This window comes from Microcebus murinus, chromosome 2 (assembly GCF_040939455.1).
Source record: "Microcebus murinus isolate Inina chromosome 2, M.murinus_Inina_mat1.0, whole genome shotgun sequence".
In the NCBI taxonomy this organism is placed as follows: domain Eukaryota; kingdom Metazoa; phylum Chordata; class Mammalia; order Primates; family Cheirogaleidae; genus Microcebus; species Microcebus murinus.
This window is the reverse complement of record NC_134105.1, coordinates 89,847,541-89,870,378: the sequence shown is the minus strand read 5'-3', so window position 1 is coordinate 89,870,378 and position 22,838 is coordinate 89,847,541. Positions and strand designations below refer to the sequence as shown.

The window sequence follows — 22,838 nt, the reverse complement described above, 5'->3', positions numbered from 1 at the left end:
CTTTTACATTTTTCCCCTTTGAGAAAACAGTCTAAAGGAGTTTAGTGGTCACTAGTCTCTCCTCCCTCTGTACCTCTAATATCTTCTGTTCAAATAGTGGGAAACTTTTTTAGAAGTGTCTTACCTTTCCAAATTCCACTTTTTTTTTTTTTTTTTAAATGTATGTGAGTATGGCCTTCTGAAGTCCCTGAATTCTATACAAAGAACACAAAAGTGTTTGGAGGATGGAAGAGGGGCAGGGGCTATCAAACTGAAATTAAAGCCAATGTAATTTGGTTTTGAGAGTGCAGAGACATAGTGCAGGCAGCAGATATCCCACTGTCCATATGCCACCCCTAACTATACTGTGACTCTTCACAGCTTCTAAGAATTACATCTTTTCTGGTAGTTTATGGCAGTGGTTCCTAAACCTAATCATACCTCAAAAGGCTTCAGAACAGGAACCAGAATCCTAGAAATCTTATGAAAATACTCTCTGAGGCGCCAGCCCAAACCTGCCAAATCATTTGTAGGTATGAGACCTAAGAATCTGTATTTTCAAAAAGCTTCTTCAGGTGATTTTGATGCCCAACCAGGTATATGAATATAAGAAGAATTAGGGCCAGCAGAGGTTTACTACAAATATACCCTTGACCTGATGCTGAAGGTATATCTAGGGCTGAAGGAAGCACACACCAACTATCTGAGTGCTTTCCAGATTCCCTTTTAAGTTGAAAAAGATTTTGGGAGAATATACACATTTCAATTATCCCTCAACATCTAGGTTTATGCCTGGTATGGTGTAGGAGAGAACACTGCACTAGGATTCAGAAGATCAGGATTCCAGTCTCCGTTCTGAAAAACAGCAAGTGACAATGGTATGCCATTTAGCCTCTCCTGGCCTCAGTTTCCACTGTAAATAATTAACACCTGCTGTGTCAATAAGACAATAGACGTAACTGTGCCAAAAAAGTAGAATTATCATTCCTTTTTTGTTCTAGCTTTCAAAACTTGATCTGTCCTAGCATTTTCCTATATATTAATATATTTCTCTGTCCCAGATGTTGGAGAAATTGCTAGCAAGTGAGGTAATGAGATTTCCCTTTCCTACTAGTCTAGCAAAAAAAAAAAAAAAAAAAAAAAAGAAAAAAAATTAAAGGTTTAGCTCTCATTGCTAATCCAGATGTACGTACATGAGATTAAAAGTGCAAGAAAGTAGGCCTCTGGCTGCCAGGCAAGGCAGAGCAGCTACTGTTTATTTCTGATTATGGAACAGGGTATAGATAAAAATCAATAATAATATACCTCATTTTAGCCAATCTGTATACAATCTGGTTTATAGTGGACACCTGGTTCTTATTTCAAACTGTAGTATAGGTACCAAAAAGCAGAGTGCCAGAAAAGGAGAGTGCAAAGTGATTCCTTTCAGAAGCTCAGGCACTTACTGAAAACTTAAGGGAAGGATTTGAGATTCTAAAATGACTAATAATTGCATAGGTGGCAATTACAACCTAAAGAACCCATTAACAGGAAAAATGAACATAGTTCTCCTTTTTTAAAGTTTCTTCAAAATAGAAAGGTCATAGGACACATCACAACAATGCAGCATACCGAATTTCCTTATTTATTAAAGAACAGAAATAAATTTTGCTTAAATTTTAAAGAATGACATTAAGACTTAGTTTATCTTTCCACTGAATAAAATTGAGAAAAAAGCTGGCTTTCAGATCATATATTTATTTAAAAAAATAAAATGGATCAACAAAGTTACCACATTATTCTGCATGCTAACAGGATTTCCCAAGCCCATGAGAGATACCATTTCTTGAACAATAAAAAAATGACTTCTTCAACAATGTAAAGATAGGAAACCTTTCAATCCAACTTCAAGGTCTTTATCACTAGTTCCACCTCACAAGCTAGTGGGATGTATCTGTGTCACAGCTGAACCCCTTAGTAAAGAAAGCTTGAGAAGACACTAAACAAGGATGTTACTAAAGATGATGATTGGTTAAAATTATAAAGCAACCATCTTTTGGCCTGCAAACAGTCTACATTAGAAATCTCCACCACTGAGGATCTGCTCCCCATGACAATATTATTCTGAATCCAGGAGAATTACAAACACATGGCATCTTTTTCCTGCATGCTTTCTTGGCCCAAACCCTGTATGACAACATGTACAATTTACAGGATGGGTCCCATTCTCACACAGGATAGGTAGGGAGTGTTATCAATAATAAAGAACAAAAGTTATACAACATTGATTATTATAAATTATATTTGTTCATATCCACCCCCATTCTCAATATGTTCGGATTCCTTCCTGCAGAAAACATGAGTTTCCTATATAACACCAATTACATCATTAATGATGATTAGAATGAGCTGTAGAGACCTTGATTCTGAAGACATGTATGTGCAGGTGAGATGCAATCTGATTGCAAACACTGACACAATAGCGGATCAAATCAAAGAAAGAGAAGACCTGGAAAGAAAAGAGATGATTAGATTCTTAGCACCTGCTTAGGCCCTCCCTAAGATTCCTGAAAGTGAAGAGTGGCCTCTGACTTTCTTCTCTCTCCAGATTCACCTTCAATTCTATACAATTTAATAACTCAATTACTTCATGATCTTTCCTTTACACTATGGATCAACAAACTCTTTCTTAGAGACAGTAAATATTTTAAGCTTTGTGGCCCATACTGTCTTTGTCACAGCTGCTCAACTCTACCATTGTATTAATAGCATGAAAGCAGCCACAGACAATACATAAATGAATGGCCACAGCATGTTCCAATAAAACCTTATTTATCAAAACCCTGTGAGCCCACAGGGTGTAGTTTGCTGACCCATACTTTACACAGTTAGAAATTTTGAATTTATGAGTCCTGCCCGATGTAGGCAAGACTAAAAAGAACAAAGCAAAAATGGCTCAAAAGTGAAGCTACAAAGAACTCTCTGAAAGGCCCATATGCAGATTTCTGACAGTCTAAAATATTACAATTACATGATCTATCTCTCAGGACTGGGCCACCGAAACAAGAAAACAGGTAGCCTCCAAATCATGAAATAAGACACAGTACAATACCTACCAGGGCAATCCAAAGCACAATATATTCATCAATAAAGCTGTTAAAATACTGGTCCAGAAACAAAAGTGCTGGACCTATGAATGCTGTGTCGTGCAAATGCATTTCACTTTTCGTCATGTGTGCAACCTATGAATAAAACAGAATAAAGCTGAATGTTCAACTTAAGGTTGAGAATGAAAAGTGCAGATAAACTGAACAACAAAATTAAACAGTAGATAAGAGGGTGAAAAGTTAGAGGGTTAAAGAACTGGTAACCTCAAATTGTAGCTTCACAAAATAGTAAAAACAGCTCCTCTGTTGATGTCAAGACATTGTGACTGGAGGAGAGCAATTCTAGGACTGCTTAGGAAGCTACAGAGTGAAAACTATGGCCATAAAACTACAATAAGATGAAGGTGAAAAACAGAACAAATAAAAACTTAGGTGCTTACCACAAGCTTATTAGTGATTTTAGCAGATACAAAACCAAATGTCAGTATATAAAGACATGGATGCTTTTCAAAAAGCTGAACTGCTGATTTCTTGTAGATCATTGCAGCTAATGTAATCACTGATCCAATATGGAGAAAAGGAGAAAGGACACTTGTTCCCTGCACAGAGTGAAGAGAAAAGTTAAGAGTATTCAATACTCATCAGATATTACATAGAACTGCTATAAAATAGTTCAACTCAAACTTTCAAGAACCTCATAATGCCTGAGAACCAGCAATTTCTATAAACCGAACACTAGAATAGCTAATGAAAAGCAGCAGCATGAATTAGATAGGCATAAACTGAGGCAAAAACTTATATAGGCAGGCTTATTTTTATAAAGGAGATCATACTTAAAAAAAATATATATGCAAAAGTATGTGTATGGACAAAAATATGCATATATAAGCATATAAATGCATGTAAGGATTTATTAAACTGAGGAAAAAATTATATTTTTTAAAGACTAAGCAGAAAGTCTAAATTAACAAATGATTTTTATAGATTTCAAATGAAAAACAAAGTGACCACAAAACCAAGTCCTAGTGTAAACAATCATTAAAAATCTTAAGATATACTCACTGCTATTGTTGATCCATTTTTGCCAACACCACCTGTGAAGATTACACGGAAGTAATTTGTACAGGAAAATATGGTCCCTGCTACAGTACAAAGTGCAGGAAAAATTTTCATTTGAATATTCAGCACTGGAATCTTTAATGAGTAGAGAGAAAGAACAATTAAAATATATACAACCAAGAAAACAGTCTACTATATGATTCTTATTCCCAAATACTTTTCATTCCCTCCATTCTAGTAAATACTTAAAGTAATGGAAGTTTCCTGCTCCTCTACATATAAGCAATAAAACAAGTCTCAAGAGAAGAGACTGTATAGAAATTAATCTTGCTTCTGACCTACATCTTTAAAAAACACTGATTCATTTCCTTCACTTTGACCTGTGAGCAAGAAGAAATAAAAAAGTAAAAAAAAACTAATTCAACATTAACTGTGTCACATGCTAAGTAAGGTTTACCTAATGCATCCCAGAGGTCTGGCAACAGTGAACCAGGCTGTCTTCTGGCCTTTTTATAAAAGGAGTACACCTTGCCTTTTTCTTTGTGCATTTTTTGAATTCTACCTCTAAATCTGTAGAATATTCCTAATTATGAGAAAGGAAGTATGGAGTATAAAAGAATAGAAATATTTGCAACTAGATTTAAAAATCTGCAAAGTAGAGAACGGAAGAGAAAAGTTCTATTCAGAAGAGTTCCCAAGTCCAAATTGTTAGAATACAGGCAGCTAGTAAAAGCAGAGGGCATCTGAGAAGGCATTCTTATAAAGGAGAAAAAAACAGGTTGAGCGCATCCAAACAGGTAAAGCTCTACAATTGTGTATTCAAAATTTTGACACATAAGTTTACTTTTCAGAAAAGTAAATAATATATTCTTATAGTATACTGAAAACATGAATTGATTTGCCTAAAGTAAGGGGGACAGAGGGGACTGATATCATACATTTAATCTTACAAACACAATATCCATCTTTTAAAATGAAATATACAAATTTTTAAAATCATTTAAGATTTTCTTTTTTGTACCCCTCCTTAAGCTTTTGTTTTGGCCTCAAATTTTGTCCAATATGGACTGAAAAAACAGCAACAGTAAATTAAAAGATATATTCTAGTAAAAGAACAAAAATGATTATAAGAACAAGATTCCAAAAGCTCATAATAGTTTGATAAGCAATGAGTTCTTACATTGAAAATATTTAATTAGGGCTGTTTACACTTTGTAGGGCTGTCATTTGTCTACATTTTAAAAATCAAATAGGAAATGTGATTTTTTGTACGAATAAAACTCCAGCAAAATTGGCAGACATAAATCTTAACGTTTGCATATTCCATCTCTTCAAAACTCTCAAGTACTCACGTTGTTTACACAACTCAATGACCTCTTGCAAAACTGAGGCTCTAAAAAAAAAAATCCCTGAAGTCAACTGTTCAAGTTTCAAGTTGTACTATAGCAAAGTTTAATTTTCTAAAATGAAATAGGGCAACCTAAAATCAAGTCCAGAACTTATGCTGTATACTAAATGGTCTTCCTTCCCTAAATCTCCAAACCCTTATAGTGCAAGTTAAAAACTAGCTTTTTAAAATTTTTTTTTAAATTTCAAAATATTAAGGGGGTACAAATGTTTCAGGTTACATGGATCCTGGTTACAATGAGTCCCAGCTAAAGGTGTGCTCATCATCTAAATAGTGTTCACAGTACTTGTTAGGTACCCCCCCCCCTCAGTTTCCCTCTCCCCTGGTTGAGTTCCACTGAGTTTTACTTCCCTCTGTGTACATGTGTGCTTATCAGTTTATTCCAAGTTAATAATGAGTACATGTGGTGTTTGTTTTTCCATTCTTGATACATTTCACTTAGGAGAATGGTCTCCAGTTCCATCCAGATTGTTGCAAACGGTATTAATCTTTTTTATGGCTGAGTAGTATGGTGCTCATATACCACATTTTATTCATCCACTCATGAATTGATGGGCACTTGGATTCCACATCCTTGCAACTGTGAATTGTGCTGCAATAAACATATGAGGGCAGGTATCTTTTTGATGAAAGGTCTTTTATTCCGTTGGGTAAATTCCCAATAGTGGGACTGCCAGATCAAATGGTAGGTTTACTTTAGTTCCTTGAGGAATTTCCACACTGTTTTCCATAGAGGTTGTACTAATTTGTAATTCCACCAACAGCATATACGTATTCCTTTCTCTCTGCATTCATGCCAACATTTATTTTTGGACTTTTGATAAATGCCATTCTAACTAGGGTAAGGGGATATCTCACTGTGGTTTTAATTTGTATTTCCCTGATTATTAGTGACATTGAGCATTTTTTCATGTTTATTGGCCATTTGTCTTTCTTCTTTTGAGAAGTTTCTGTTCATGTCTTTTGCCCACTTTTTAATAGGGTTGTTTTTTTCTTGCTGATTTGCTTGACTTCTTTGTAGATTCTGGTTATAATATTAGCTCTTTAAGGATGTGTAGTTTGCGAATATTTTCTCTCATTCTGCAGGTTGTCTGTTTGCTGTTGATTGTTTCCTTAGCTGTGCAGAAGCTTTCTAGTTTAATCAAATCCCATTTATTAATTTTTTTCTACGCCTTCCCATTTATTAATTTTCCTTGTTGCCATGATTGCCATTGGGGTCTTTTTTATAAATCCTTTGCCTATACTGGTATCTACAAGAGTTTTATCTAGATTTTCCTCTAGAATTCTTACGGTTTCATTACTTAGAGCTAAATCTTATCCATTTTGAATTAATTTTTTGTGAGAGGTAGAGGTTGTATTTCATTTTTCTGCATGTGGCTATCCAATTTTCCCAGCACCATTTATTGAATAGAGCTTCTTTTCCTCAGTGTACATTGTTGTCTGCTTTGTCAAATCAGTTGACTGTAGGCAGATGGTTTTATATCTGGGTTCTCTATTCTGTTCCATTGGTCTATGTCTATGTCTCTATTTTTGCACCAATATCAAGCTGTTTGGTTACTCAGTAAAGGAGAAAGTGAACGCCATGATTGCTTTGAACTCCAAGAGATTTTTCTGCTCTAGTTCAGAAAACTACAGACATTGCATTTTAAATCTGATGCACCTGGCTGATGATATTCAATACTGTGGCTAGTTTCCTAGTTCCCAGCCTCTCCTGCTACCCCTCCCACTTTTCCCTCTAAAAAGAGAAAGGACTATTCTGGCAAAGGGGAAAATATTACACTCCTCCAGATTTCAAAAGAAGCAAAGCATTATTCTATTACAGGGGCATCCCTATTTTAGGACCAGGGTACTGAATGGGTGCCAACTTTGTATAACAGTAATTTGTATCACGAATGAAGTGAATGAGCAGCATAACTGTATTTATAATTTGGTGAAACTGCTTTAGAATCATAAAAATTGTTGCCTTTTAAAAGGAAGAGGAATAAACACAAATGTTAAAAGTGCCAGGCCAATTAGTACATGGCTTGGCCCACAAAATAAGAAAATAAGCTACAGACCTAGGAGCAAAGTATCAAACATTCTTAGGGTTCTCATAAACTTCTGTTAAATATATGAGTGGTACACACTAAAACATAAACTTCCAAGTGTAGGATTTTGTTTGAATTGATTTTTGCATTCTCTCTAGAACCCTGGTTATTATCGGTGCTCAATATACATTTGTTGAATGACGATTACGATCTCCTTTTCTCTATGTAGAATGCCTGTTTTTGGTTTTTGGAGACTGTGAAGAAACATCTTGCCCTCATGTTAAGGATGAAAATGAAAATTAGCCACAAGAAAATATGAAGAAAGCGAGAAAGCTAGAGTTAGAGGAATTCCAAGCAAGGCTCACCAGGTGATCCCTTAAAAATTTGGCACCAACTGAAACACTTATGAAAAGTATGACGAGTGTTGCCATTTTCACCCCACATTCAAGATCAAAGAGGGTGGGCACATTCTGTCTTTCCCAACCTTCCTCTTTCTGTCATCATCTTCTTGGAACTCATCAAAGGTGGTCAAAGTGCATCCACTCTACAGAAATAATCAAAGAGCTATACTGAAAATACCTTTATCTCAGGCCTGCCTGAAGTTTCAATAATCTTCAAGACTTGGGAAGATTAAGAACTCCTGTGGGCCATGGTATCTGTCCTATAGCCAGGTGAAAACTCTCTAGATTCAGACCATGAAAGTATGCACTCAAAAAATATCAATCTAATGTGATTCATTTTTTTAAAAGTTAGTGATGGAAAAAAATATTTCCTCAGCACCTTTACCAGATTATGATGGACGTATTTTGGTCGAATAGTTTGGATTAATGCAGATTAATATCAGTTATTAAACTGTTAGACTAGTTTTCTTATAAGCATAATAAAATGTTCTTATAGGTTTTGTAAATTTGATCAGAAACAGAAAGTACCATTTTGAGATTAGATACTTTCTTCCAAAGAATGCAGGAATGCCTATTTGTAATCATATTAATATAAGTGAATTCCACCAAAATACATCAAATGTTAGTATAATCACTGTGTCTACTAAGTGTTTAAGGAAAATCACTATGTCTGAATTATTTAAGTGTTAAGGGCACTTTTAGTTCAAGAGTGAGATATAATTAATTTACACTACTTGGTGATTCTTTAGTCCTACCAAATGAATTCTACAACTTCATCTATAGTAGCGGTGCTCACCCAGATACCTTAACTGGATTCCAGAAGGTGTCTCATAACTTAATACATATTTGATCAACTACTACATCTAAAAGAATCAAATGTCAGTGAAAGTAGCCATGAATGGATTATATGTGAGTCTCTTCCAAAGTGAGAATATTTTCTCCCTCTCTTTCTTTTTTAAAGAGTTGATATGATAGAAGATATTCCAAGACACTCCAAAAGGTGATATTCTTTTGGAAACCAACACACACAAAAATATGTTTTTTGTTTCATGCAGTGTGTAAACCATGCACTGACTTTCATGCATGAAAATAATTTTTCCTTAAAAAAAAAAAAGAAAAACAATAAAAACAACAAACTAACTACAACCTTCAGTAAAAACTCATCTCTTTGCGGTAAAATAGGCAATGAATGTGTAATCTATACGCAACTGATATAAATCACTTACCTTTGCAAAATAGCTGATCTTCTAAAATCAGCCTTATGAAGACATTTGTACCTTTTTTTTTTTTTCTACCCTGAATACCACGAAAATCAGTAAAAGCCTTTTAATTTAATGAGGGCTTGGAAAGCAATTTTAGTTTTATGGCCTCAATCGCAAAAGAGATGAAAATTTCACATCTGAGTCCTAAATAAATATCTTTTCTCCATTTTGGTGCACAAATAAATGACAGCACTACATGTAGTAATTGTTCCTATGATGAAATGCAATTAAAAACAGCATATTCAGTAATGAACCCACAAGACCAAATGAAAAGAAAAAAGTAATAGCCTGAGGTCAACTATGGTAATCTGTGCTGAGACCTGTACAAAAAACCCCAGAATATTTCATTGTTTCCAAATATCACCAGAGAAGTCAGGTCTTTCCCTTTTAGTTTAATGATGCTAACAGGAGGACCAATGCGCTAAGAGTGTGTGTGAGTGAGTAAGTGAGTGAGTGAGTGAGTGAGTGAGTGAGTGAGTGTGTGTGTGTGTGTGTGTGTGTCTGTTTTCCTGCTGCAACTTAACCTCACTAATCCTGGAATTAGATTGCTGGGTCTGGGAACTCCATTTCAGTCTTAAATCTGAATGTTCCTCAGGTAACTTTTAAAAATATATAATTTTAAAAGATGGCAATCATCTTAATTACAAGTAAAGCTAGGACAAAATATTTCAACTTTTTAAAAGAAACAAAATTGTATCTGTTATGCACATGTACAGATTATATGTATAATCCTATTGGAAAAAAGGTAAAAAGTATACCTGAAAGCAATTTACTGCCAGGCACTACCTAAGAAATAAGGATATGTATATAACATGTGTATAGATAACTTCATTTACAACAATGTTTTATGCATTTCTGTATTTAGGAAAATAATTAGGTACACAGGTTGAGCATCCCTAATCCAAAATCTGACATGCTCCAAAATCCTAAACTTTTTGATTCTGAATATGACACCACAAGCATAAAATTCCATACTTGATGTCATGTGACAGGCTGCAGTCAAAACATGGGTGCATGACACAGTTTATTCAGCATCCCTAAGGGCCCCTCCAGCCTCTTCAGCTGCAATACATTTCTCCCTCACCTGCCCATATCCCCCGTGCAAACGTGCCCACAGGGTAATAAAACGGCACATGTGCCAGCCAGACACGCCAACGGCAGGTTTCCCACAATGCCCCAAAGGGGCCAAGACCTATGTGCATCTCTCACTGTGTTGTTTTGCTCAGTCTCTGCTCTGTGGTGGAAAGATATTGTTGAAAGTGTCAAAAAGGCCTGCAGGCCTACCTCTATGGGTAATAGTGATAAAATACAGGTATTCTGGTGATACTACTATGCTGCTTAGTTAGTCTGAAAACATTATTTTTTCATTGTATTAATGGTATATCATACTTTTTACTGAATATCTGTGAATAAGTGAAGAAAATTATTGCATATTGGTAATATATAACTTCAGAGTCAGGAATGATGGTGACGTCAAATAATCACAGATCGTCCCCATGGGTGACTAAAATATGGACATCTTGCTTTCTGATGGTTAATATACACAGACTTTCTTTCACCCACAAAATTATTTAAAATATTGGCCGGGCGTGGTAGCTCATGCCTGTAATCCTAGCACTCTGGGAGGCCCCGGTGGGAGGACTGCTTGAGCTCAAGAGTTTGAGACCAGCCTAAGCAAGAGTGAGACCCCATCTCTACTAAAAAATAGAAAGAAATTTGGCTGAGCAACTTAAAAAAAAGAAAAAATTAGCCAGGCATAGTGGCACATGCCTATAGTCCCAGCTACTTGGGAGGCTGAGGCAGGAGGATCACTTGAGCCCAAGAGTTTGAGGTTGCTGTTAGCTAAGCTGATGCCATGGACCTCTACCGGGCAAGAGAGCAAGATTCTGTCTCAAAAAAAAAAGAAAAAAAAAAAAAAACCCAACAAAATTACATAAAATTACCTTCAGGCTATGTATATAAGGTGTACATGAAACATAAATAAATTTCATGTTTAGACTTGGGTTCCATCCCCCAGATATCTCATTATGTATATGCAAATATTCCAAAATCTAAAAAAATCTGAAACCCAAAACACTTCTGGTCCCAAGAAGTTTGAATAAGGAATACTCAACCTGTATTAATCAAATGCTGACTTATTTTCCAATGATCAAGCCAGAAATCCCATTTTTTTTGTATTGATTTGCTGAAACTTTATAGGCTGTATGTATGTGTGTGTATGTGTGTGTGTGTGTGTATGTAACCAGACTGTGTGTGGTTACACACACACACACAAAGATGTTCAAAATAATTTGGGGAGAAATTTTGGTATACAAGGCCTATAAAAATAATAATATAGTAATACAGTCAAGGGATCTAAAAAGCTTAAATGGGGTTCAGGGTAGGCTTCAGGCTTTATGATTTGATTTCAGGAAAACAGAATCTATCCTTTCCTTTGTATAAGGCAAACTTGTTAAGTAATAAAATCCATATCTTTCCTATACATAGTCTCAAAAGCCAATAGGGTTTCTACAGTAAAATCTAAGATATCTACATGAATTACATTGTGAACACAACTGAAAAGTTTCAGAATTTTCCTAATTGTGGATTATTTTTACAGATGACACTGTATAGACAATTGAATAGTTTCAGAATTTTCCTAATTAACTGTGGATTATTTTTATTCCTTTATCTCCTCTGCCCTCACAATCTCATCCTTCCAACAAAAGATACTCAACAACTTTTTGTAATAAATACTTATGGTAGTATGTAAATTATACTTCCTCAAATACCTAATTTACCATCATAAAGTGAGTTAAGTAAGGGAAAAATCTTCCTCAGTAAATTTCTCTTATACTTTAAAATTCATTTGATTTTTAACAATTATATTCATTTAGGCTTAGTAAATCTTTTTTGGTAAGATCACACCAAATGAATTATAAAGGGGTGATGGTGGTGATCAGAAGTTAAATGATGACCAGGGAGTACAGACTATGTCAATCAAAGTCTGGAAGAATATATTCAAACTGGAAGAACAGGAACAATTTTTATTGCCTATTATTTGATGTCAAGTATACTTCCTCTGTTACATAACAGATTAAGCTCACACAACAGGCAGTGGAGCCTAGATCAAATGCAGGCAGTCTGGTTTTGGAGCCTGTGTTCTTGGCCCTCATGCTCAGAGGTTTGTGGGAAAGAATCTGTGTTTGCAGTGGTTACTATATTTCAGGTCAGGCTGAAAATCAAGGTCCTAGCATGTTAAAACAATCCCATCGCACTGATTTAATTCAATAAGCATTTATCCTGTTTTTTGGGGCCAGAGATAAATTACAAATCCAAATTTGTTATTCAGCTTTAAGCATATGACAGAAAAACTGGCAGACTCATGCAGTTCAGAAAGAGAATGGGCCAGGTGTGGTGGCTCATGCCTGTAATCCTAGCACTCTGGGAGGCCGAGGCGGGCGGATTGCTCGAGGTCAGGAGTTTGAAACCAGCCTGAGCAAGAGCGAGACCCCGTCTCTACTATAAATAGAAAGAAATTAATTGGCCAACTAATATATATATAGAAAAAATGAGCTGGGCATGGTGGCACATGCCTGTAGTCCCAGCTACTCAGGAGGCTGAGGCAGCAGGATAGCTTAAGCCCAGGAGTTTGAGGTTGCTGTGAGCTAGGCATGATGCCATAGCACTCTAGCCCAGCCCAGGCAACAGAGTGAGACTCTGTCTCAAAAAAAAAAAAAAAAAAAGAAAAAAAAGAAAGAGAATAAAAGGTCTAATTTAATCTTGTCACTGGTTAACTTGCTACTGTTTCTTCATCTGTAAAATGGGATGACAATAGTAATTCAGATTCTCAACGGCCTTCAAAAATTACAGCCCGGCCGGACGAGATGGTTCACACCTGTAATCCTAGTACTCTGGGAGGCCAAGGCGGGCAGACTGCTTGAGCTCAGGAGTTCGAGACAAGCCTGAGCAAGAGCAAGACCCCGTCTCTACTAAAAAGAAAAAGAAATTAGCTGGACAACTAAAGATATATATAGAAAAAATTAGCTGGGCATGGTGGCGCATGCCTGTAGTCCCAGCTACTCAGGAGGCTGAGGCAGGAGGATCGCTTGAGCCTAGGAGTTTAAAGTTGCTGTGAGCTAGGCTGATGCCATGGCACTCTAGTCCAGGGAACAGAGTGAGACTCTGTCTCAAAAAAAAAAAAAAAAAAAAAAAAAGAAAAGTAAAGAAAATTACAGCCCTGAAATCGACCTAATGTTCCATATAACCCTGAGTAGTACAAATCACCATGCTCTAAAGAGGAGTTTGTGTACTACTGTTTGCTGTGACTTTTCATTTTCAGAAAAAAAAATAAATAAAGAATTTTACATATTACCCTTTAACTGGATTATCCTATATTAGAAAACATAAGCAAAAGACAACATGCATTACATGGGATACACAATGTGAACAAAGTTACCATAGATTGCCAAAAAGGTGGTCCTCCAATCACTGCCAGCAAATGCATGATTATTATGAAGATTTGCACTTCAGTCACATCAATTCTGATTAGGTACAAAAAGCCAAGAAAGCAGAATTACTCAAAACAATTTCAAGTTAATTACTTGCAAAGCTTAGCAGCATTCCTCTATCATGCACAATAAAAAAAATCTCAAATATTGAGGAAAGGGGAAAAGGAGGTGTCAAAAATTTGTTATGAGCAAAATTATATAAAATCCAGAGCCTTTTAACTTAATTTGATGAATTTCACAGAGCAATAAAAACCCCTCCTTTCCAAAGGAAATTTCTGACTCACTGAAGTTGAGCCAAAACTAAAGCTTAACCTTTCCCACCAAAAAAAGAGGTATGTGTGTGTTAAACTTTATCAAGCAGAGGATTACACTGTACTGCTATATATATAATATGAAATCTTGAAATAAGTGCTATGTAGTATCAGATGACAGAAATGGTAAGCTTTAAAGTAACATAAACCATTGAGATCTTGCAAAGCTTACTGTCCCTTTAGATACATTCAATTAATGCCTGCTTTGGTATGGATGAAAAAAAAAATTTAATCAAAGTCTCTCAAAGTCTTATTCTTACTAGGTTAACTACCCTAAGATTTCTGCAAAGATAATACTGAAAGCAGCTAAGAGTTAGGTTGGAGGTTGCTGAAAATGATCAGTCAAGAAGAGACAAACCTTGTGCAAAAACAGGGCAGTAGAAATTAGAAGCCTGAAAGTCTGAAAAAAAGAATATGGGCAAAAGGATTGGAGAATAAAACACATGCTGATGTTCCTTTCCTTCTGCAGATTAGGACTTCATACAATCTTGAAATTATCATTTTTAGATTACTGGATCCAAATGCTTTCTGAGAATTTATCCTATAGAGATGCTTGTACAAAATAATGTTTATGCAAGGTTATTCACTACAGATTTACAAAGCCAAATTTGGAAATTCCCTCAGTGAGGGAGTGGTTATATAAATTATGGTACTTCCATACAATGGAATATTTTGCAGCTTTTAAAACGAGTGTGGCAGCCCCCTATATATTGATATAAAAAATATCAAAGATATAGTAAGTGAAAACAGTGTTGCACAATGTATATAGGCTATTTTTGTGCTTAAAAAAAAAGAAAAATAATATTCTACTTTTATTTTTGCCAGTAATTGCATAACAAATTTCTGGAAGGATACATTACAAACTAAGAATAATGGTTACCTATTGGGGAGGACAGAGTAGGAACTGGGCAGCTGAGAGAAAAAGATGGGGAGACTTTTTACTGCACATCTTTTTATAACACTGGTTTTTCAACAAAGTGAATACTTTATTTATGAAAAGTAATCAGTCTAAGAAAAGCAGGTATCAATAACAGCAAGGGAGTTCAATTCCCAGAGCAGAATAGAGCCCCCATTTCTAAAATTGATACTTAAAGCAGGCAGTCTATAATGTGAGCTTAAGACACATAAGCTCTTATGTCCATGATAAATAACTGGGTTGAAACTAGTCTCTTGCACTAAAAAAATTTGATCTTTCTTTGTTCAAGAATATTTTTTAAACAGAAGCTCATTTAGCTGCAAACATACATGATGCAGTTATCTTGATATACACATTTATAGAAAAAAATGGACTGAATTAGGCTAAAAAGAATCTGTAGAGCTGACCTGGTGAGTGCTGTTGCCAATAAGGGGAATTACACTCAGTAGCAGACTCAGGAGACTAAGCAGGTAGGTGTCAAAGATGATCGATTCTGTCTTGGGTGGAGGAGGGTAGACATCTTACAACATTTTGCTGGATATATGAAGTAGCCTTTTGGAAGGGGAAGGGCCAGAAGTATAGAATTACAAAATAAAAATGGAGGGAACCTCATGCAATTAATCTTCGTACTGTGGAATATAAAAGAAAACATGAATGATCTTTACAAAGTCTCAAACTGGGATTCTTAGGGTAAGTGTTATGGAATAGCCTGCTTAAAATTTTGGAAGACAGAATTTTCTAAACCATTCTGATATTGTTGTTCCATTTAGATCAACAATGCCTTAATATTAGGAAGAGAGCCACGGAAAACTTTACTTACCAGTTGGTAAATAGTTAAGAATATTTTTTTCTTATCTGTTCACCTTATTTAAAATAATACTCTGAACTCCATCCAGGATGAGTCCCTTCTCCTCTGAACAATGAGAACTGCCTATCATCACTCCTGGAAGTGTGGCTCTAATCTTGACTGTCAATGAAAAAGGGCGCAGTGCAAAGCCATCCCCAGGGATGGGAACTAAAGCAATCTAAGAGGGACAGGTGGCAGAAATGATTAACAATCAAAAGAATGATTCTGTTTAGACAAGAACTATTTATATGAATCTATTCTTTTACTTTTCCACTAAGAAGTCTCTCAGTATGGGCTGACTTTATGATTTTAACCTTTTTGGCCATGCAGGAATTACATAGTTATCTAGAGGGGAGACTATTATATAAAAGCAGGAATTTAGCATTTCTGTCATCATTTCTTTTTATTATTATTGCTATTGTAAAAATTGGAGAATCATGGGTAATAATATTCTGTCACTACTACACCAATCCTCTCCCCTTAAAAAAAAAAAAAAAAGCCTTGAAACACAAGGGATTTGGGTAGAAAAGCACCCAAAACACCAGAGTGATTTTTTTTTAAAAAATGGGAAAAACAAATCTCTTATCTGCAGCATCTTGACTGCTTTTGTTTTAAAATAATTTCCTATTTCTACTTTATTTTAATATAGCTTGTCAAAGGACAAAAGCAATTCCCTCAGTTGCTGTGGATAACACATAATGAATACTCTTGTCAGGATATACTTAAATTACTATGACAAGCCAGAAGCAAACATTGTTCTAATGGCTGGCACAGAAGAAATATGGAAAGAAGCAGATCAGTTGTGGAGCTTAAGCTTTCCCATTCTTCTGATGGGGAGGCTATAAGTGTGGCAGTCCAAGGTCAAAATTACCTTCAACACCCCTAATAAACCCTTTGAATCGATCATTTCTTTACAACATCCTAATGGTCTATTAATTAAGAGGCAAAGAGAACAAAGTGTCCTAAATGAATACGAGTAATTTTAATTTTTAAATAAGGGAACAGAAGATCTCTTTAGTTGGAGTAAGGATTTTAAAGGGACTTTATCACCACAAAAAGGAAGCTTAAAAAACTCCCTAATCAGGGCAGTTATCACATCGGAAATATAAAATAGCTTTTAAAAGTGAAAAGGGGGTGTAACAACTCCAAACTATTTAAGTTAGCTAACTATAAGAAAAATTTCTGACTATTCTGAAGGTTTAATTTTTAATTCTCAGTGTTCAAAGAGATACTCAACAAACGCATTTGAATTCCAAGTACAAAGTTTGAATTCCAAGACTCAGTATTAATTGAGGGATGTGAAGGGATTTAAATGACAGATTCTGTGAGAGCTGATAAACATGTTAATCATCTTTCCCCAGAATTTTTAATGTATCATTCCCTTCTAAAATCATAAATAAGGCAATCTACTTTTTCTTTTATATGTGAAATATGCATTTCAAATATATACTTGTAGTTAATTTGTAAACATAAATATTTTTGTTAAACTATAAATAGTAAATAAATATAACTTGTAATTTGGGTTGGCTATTAGTTTGGTTAACAGAATATGTACTAGGGATATATTCACAACGTCAAAGAATCCCTGATTTGTATTTGATTTGTGAACTATTGTTAAAGAGAAGCATTTTGTTTAAAGTCATCTATTTGAAGATGTCTAGAATCCTATTCAAGGATTAGATTGCCATTAACTACAGATTTGCAATTATTTGTAAATATGTCTGAAGTTCTAGGTAACTTATGCATAACCAGAGCATGGCATTCATTATAGACCTTACCAGAAATACCATGAGTGGGGTGAAGTGTTAGTGGATTGAAATAAAGAATATCCTAGGAACTCAACATAACTTGCCTTCTAATATCTTACTTTCTACCCTTGATAAGGGGCAAAATGGGCAAGGCGAGGTTAATGTTAAATAACATTAACCATACAGCTGGGTGATAACTTTGAGTATTTTTAATTCAATTGGTATATACAAGGGAAACAGACACATCTAAATGTCTATTTGTGAAATAAGCTTAATTATTAAAAACAGTATTATGTAACACATGGATGACTATACAGATCTTCAGATTTTCTGAGATCAAATAACTTTTGAGTGAGAAGAGAAAAATACAGCCAAAGGCTAGAATAGAACACGTCCCCTAATGTAAAAGGAACTAGAGTGTAGGTCTCAAATTTAAGGGGCAACTAATCTTTATCACCCTTGAAAACAGAAGAACTGTACGAGTCCTCTCACAACCTTAAGACTTAAATAAAGGGATCATGGACTTATTCCTCTTCTCAACTAGCACAATCAATTCCAGAAAAAATCTGCAAACAATCTGGAGTTACTAATACAAGTCTTAAAATTAATGTAATAATAATAATAATGATGATGATGATGATGAAGACTTACTACATAAGCTAAGCGCTGTAGTTAATACATTACATTTTTAATCCTTTTGATCTTCACAACTATTATAGGAGGTAGGAAATATTATTATCATTATTTTATAGATAAGGAAATTAAGAGGTAGAACCTTGAAAAAAAATTGGGAGTGTTGTTCCTATGCAGTGCTAAAACTCTTTTAATTTTCAGTTTACCAATCAATTGGGTAGACATTTATCCTAAGTTTTCAACTTGCTATTGCTAAGATGTTTATACATTTCAGGATGTGCTTCTGTATTCTGACACAATTTTACCAAAGATGCTAACATATGACAGGCAATAGCTTACAGGAAGATTAGATTTAAATTAAATTCACTTAGAAACAAATTAGTAAGAACAACTCTTTCTGAAGCTTTTTTCCTCAAATTCTGGGGAAAAAAAGAGTATATCTGACAATCTCATTTCAATGATTAAATCAGTTAAAGCCAACAAGTATTAAAAGCAAAAGAAAATCTCTGCAAGTTAGCAGTAAAGACAGTATATCTGGAGAAAACAGAACACATTTCAAAAACATTTTTTATGATGTTAAAATGCATTAGTTTCCAGAAACATTTTAATAGAAAAGGCTCTATAAAATACAGGACCCTTGTCATCATAGATAAACAAGGTAAAAGTAAATATAGTCAATATTCCAACCTTTAAATTCATTAAGAACTCCAGTGGAGAAGACTTTTGGTGAGTATAACCAACAATAATAAAAAATGAGCTATCAAAAACTATAAATTTCGACAACTGCAATGAGCATAAAGCTACAGGTCTTAGAAGAAGACAGGGTAAAGGTAAAGGAAGGTTAAAGACACATACTGAACTATGCACATTATTCTACCCTAGGAATGAATCTCACAAATAACTGTGCAAATACATTGTATATTTAATTGAAAATGGCTTTAGTTTTGCTCCTAGAACATGCCTATAGTACTTTTCAGTGAGGTCGGCCCTCTGTATCTGTGGGTTCCCTATCTGTGGATTTGACCAATCATGGATCGAAAATATATATTAAAAATCTGCATCTGCATTGAACATTTACAGATGTTTTTTCTTGTCATTGTTCTCTAAACAATATAGTATAACAACTATTTATAGAGCATTTATATTGTATTAAGTATTGTAAGTAACCTAGAATGATTTAAAGTATATGAGAGGATGTGCATATGTTATAAGCAAATACTACACCATTTTATCTCAGGAGTTTGAGCATCCATGGATTCTGGATTCTGCTATCCTCAGGACATCTTGGAATTCCTCACATTGGAATTCCTTAATTCCTCAGGGACACCAAGAGAAGACTGCATTCTCCACATCCAAAGTTATTTTAAAAAGGTGAAGAATATCCCTATTAATTTGTCCCCAAAGCCATCATTACCACCAATGAATAACTGGATTCATAATGCTGCAATAAATCTTTCAGAAAGAACTCTGCTATCAAGGGATTCACTATTTCAATATTATTGAAGCAATATTAAAATGTTCACAATTTTTTTTTTTTGCTACATAGAGGGACCTAATGTGGGGAACCCAATGCAGTCTTGTGTTGACATAATGATCTGTCAGGTTTTCATATGAACAATTCCCCAACATTTCCTGAACTGCAAATAAACTGAATCTATGCTCTATTTTTTCTAATACTAAAGTGTGAGGGATTCTGGATTATGTTGCTGGGAAAACATTTCCTAGTAAGTATCTGTTAACTTTTAAAAGTCATAAAGTCAAAATTATAATTCTAATATGAGAGGGAAAAGATAATATTACACTCAGTACTACATTAGGGAAATAAGTATTTACTAAAACTGAAAAAAGGAAGATATTCAAAGGATGGCTCAAGTGATGTGAAAAGCTAAGGATATTTAGTTTTAAAGGCACAATTGAGAGAAAAACAGTGAACAAAACAAATAGAAATGAGAATAGCTTCTAGCATAAATATTTTACAACACCAACATCACTGTAAACCCAAGCAGAAGAACTAGTACTAGAATGCTTAGTAAAGGATATGCTAAAGAAGCTAAGAGATTAAGCAGAATCTTTCCTACATTAATATAAAGAGTACTCTCAACTTCCTTATCTAAGAAAAACTCTGCTTGTTTTATTGTTTTCAAAATAGAAATTAAAAAAAATTCTATTTAATGGTGGAAAGGTATTTGTTTTAAAAAATATCAAATAGAGTAAAAATATTAGGTATAAGGAGTAAATGGAAGAAAGACTTGGCTTTAGCATCAAATCACCAGAAATACTATTTTTCAAAAAATTCTGTTTAATAGGGTGGATTTTTATTGCCCTATTATGTATTAAAATTGTTTTCTAATAACCTGTTTGTGAAATATCAACAGGAAGACATTCGATTTTTTCATTTTTCAATTACTCTGTGCATGACAAAGGTGCTGTCTTTATTGAGTTCACACCATTGTTCATCAGACAGCATGAATTTTCTAGCAGTTACCGTGAAGTTCCAGAACCAAGGCCCCAGGGTTCCTGTGAGAAGCTGGCATATTATAATTATGATCTGGGACTCTGTAACATCGAATCTATGTATAAGGAAACAAACATTTCAAAATAACTTTACTCAGAGCTTTTTCTGAAGAACCCTACTTAAATAGGTAGCAAAAATATATTTAAAAGGTAGCATTCTCCTTATAAAGACACCTAAAGATTCAAGGATACAATCTATGCAATACTATACTGTCCTTATATATACATATATGTATTTCTTATTCAAATAAAAATAGAAGAGTTTAAAAAATTAAAACTTTAACACATTGAAAATATGACTTTTAAGTAGGCAACTGGAAACACTAAACACTAGACTGAAAACAGAGTCAATTCTCAATTACCTAAGAGTGGTGAATACTACTTGCCAAATAATCACACCACAGCACAGGTCCCGTTAGTGCCAGAACTTATCCAGACTTGTAGATAGGAATTCTTCAGGGAAGCCCCCATGTACATTTTGGAAAACCACTAATCAGCCCGTATTTCCTCACTGTCCCAAACTTCATCACACTTCTTGCTACCTCTTCTAGCTCAAAAAATTAGCACATATATGGAGGGTAAGTGGGAAAGAATCTAGTCAAGAATAACTTCTCTTCGGACATGGTTAGAGCAAAAATCAAACTGGGCATTTCCTTGTCCTATTTCCTGATACTCTCCAATTCAGATTCTTTCCCTTTTTCTTTTTTCTTCCTTAATTCCACACCAGCATTTAATGTTCTACTACATTGGATTAGTTTATTAGTGGTAAAAAGTAAAACATCCAGTTCAATCACTAAAGAAGTTTGAGAACACAAATAATAACAGAAAAAGAGTTAGCAGTAGAAAACAGGCTTCAAATAAAAACTATATCAATCAAAATTAAGAATTAGGAATACAAATGAGATAGAAAGATGTTCACGATTTTACCTGATGATCTGAGAGCCCAAATTGCAATCTAGGTATTACATTAATACAAATGGTTGCCTTAGTATATTATCTATAATGATTGGTAAAATTAAATGAATAGAGCAGAGGTCCAAATAAATAAATCACTGCTTGAAAAAAAACTAGACAGGGAAACGAGAAACTAAAAGGAAAATCTCTGGTATTTAATAATTCTTGTGATAAGTCTTAAACAGTTAAAGATATGCAGATTCTATATATGTATTTGGTAGAAAGTATTCTAATTCTGAATCCACAGAAAGTGGATTATACATCAGTAAACAAAAGTTTTTTGGTTACCATGAGATCTTCAAATAACTATTTTTTAGAAATTAAATTTAGAATAAGAAGATGAACTGGCTGGGCATGGTGGCTCACACCTGTAATCCTAGCACTCTGGGAGGCCGAGGCAGGCGGACTGCTCAAGGTCAGCAGTTTGAAACCAGCCTGAGCAAGAGCGAGACCCCATCTCTACTATAAATAGAAAGAAATTAATTGGTCAACTAATTATATAGAAAAAATTAGCCGGGCATGGTGGAGCATGCCTGTAGTCCCAGGTGCTTGGGAGGCTGAGGCAGTAGGATCACTTGAGCCCAGGAGTTTGAGGCTGCTGTGAGCTAGGCTGACGCCATGGCACTCACTCTAGCCTGGGCAACAAAGTGAGACTCTGTCTCAAAAAAAAAAAGGAAGCCTGAGGTGAGGATATCTTGAGCCCAGGAGTCTGAGGCTGCAGTGCAGTAAGCTATGATCATGCCACTGCACTGGGTGACAGAGTGAGACCCTGTCTCTAAAAAAATATAAAAATAGAAAAAAATATTTCAAAAGATGTTTTTGCTTTTCTCTAAGAAAAGAGTAAGAAAAAGCAAGTGATTTTTAAAAATTTCTTTTTTAAGAGTTTACTTTGTTCTTTCCTTATCAAGCAAAATAAAATTGTGGCTTTTTTCTCCATGCATACAAACTTTACATCAATATTTAATCTATTATATATGTCTATTCTTCATGCTCTTGAATAGTGAAATCTAAAATGGCATTTTAACACTTCTTTAGAGATATCTAAATGTGTTATATATGCCTCCGCTGTGTTTGTATTTTGATACATATCTCCTTAAAATGTAAAGCATTCATAGCACATTTCTATTAAGATTACAGTCTGCTTTAATTAAAAAAATAAATTCAGTGTTACTTTAATGAAAATGTAGGATTTCTGAAAATTGG

The 22,838-nt window shown here is 34.7% G+C and overlaps 1 protein-coding gene across 3 annotated transcripts in view; it reads right to left on the bottom strand.

Annotated features, from left to right (window-relative positions):
• Positions 1-1,582: 1,582 nt before the first annotated feature.
• The window catches only part of CEPT1 (choline/ethanolamine phosphotransferase 1), a 41,569-nt gene continuing 20,313 nt past the window's right edge, over positions 1,583-22,838 (bottom strand). For 2 of the 3 annotated variants that reach the window (XM_012751626.3, XM_012751625.3), the window contains exons 5-9: positions 13,661-13,745; positions 4,128-4,259; positions 3,506-3,664; positions 3,075-3,200; positions 1,583-2,467 (exon numbers count right to left, since the gene is read on the bottom strand). In XM_012751626.3, the coding sequence (XP_012607080.1) occupies positions 2,348-2,467; positions 3,075-3,200; positions 3,506-3,664; positions 4,128-4,259; positions 13,661-13,745 (622 nt within the window). In that variant the 3' untranslated portion in view covers positions 1,583-2,347. Of the gene's footprint in view, positions 2,468-3,074; positions 3,201-3,505; positions 3,665-4,127; positions 4,260-13,660; positions 13,746-20,652; positions 20,738-22,838 lie in introns of all 3 variants that reach the window. The other variant, XM_075999969.1, reaches the window with a different exon arrangement.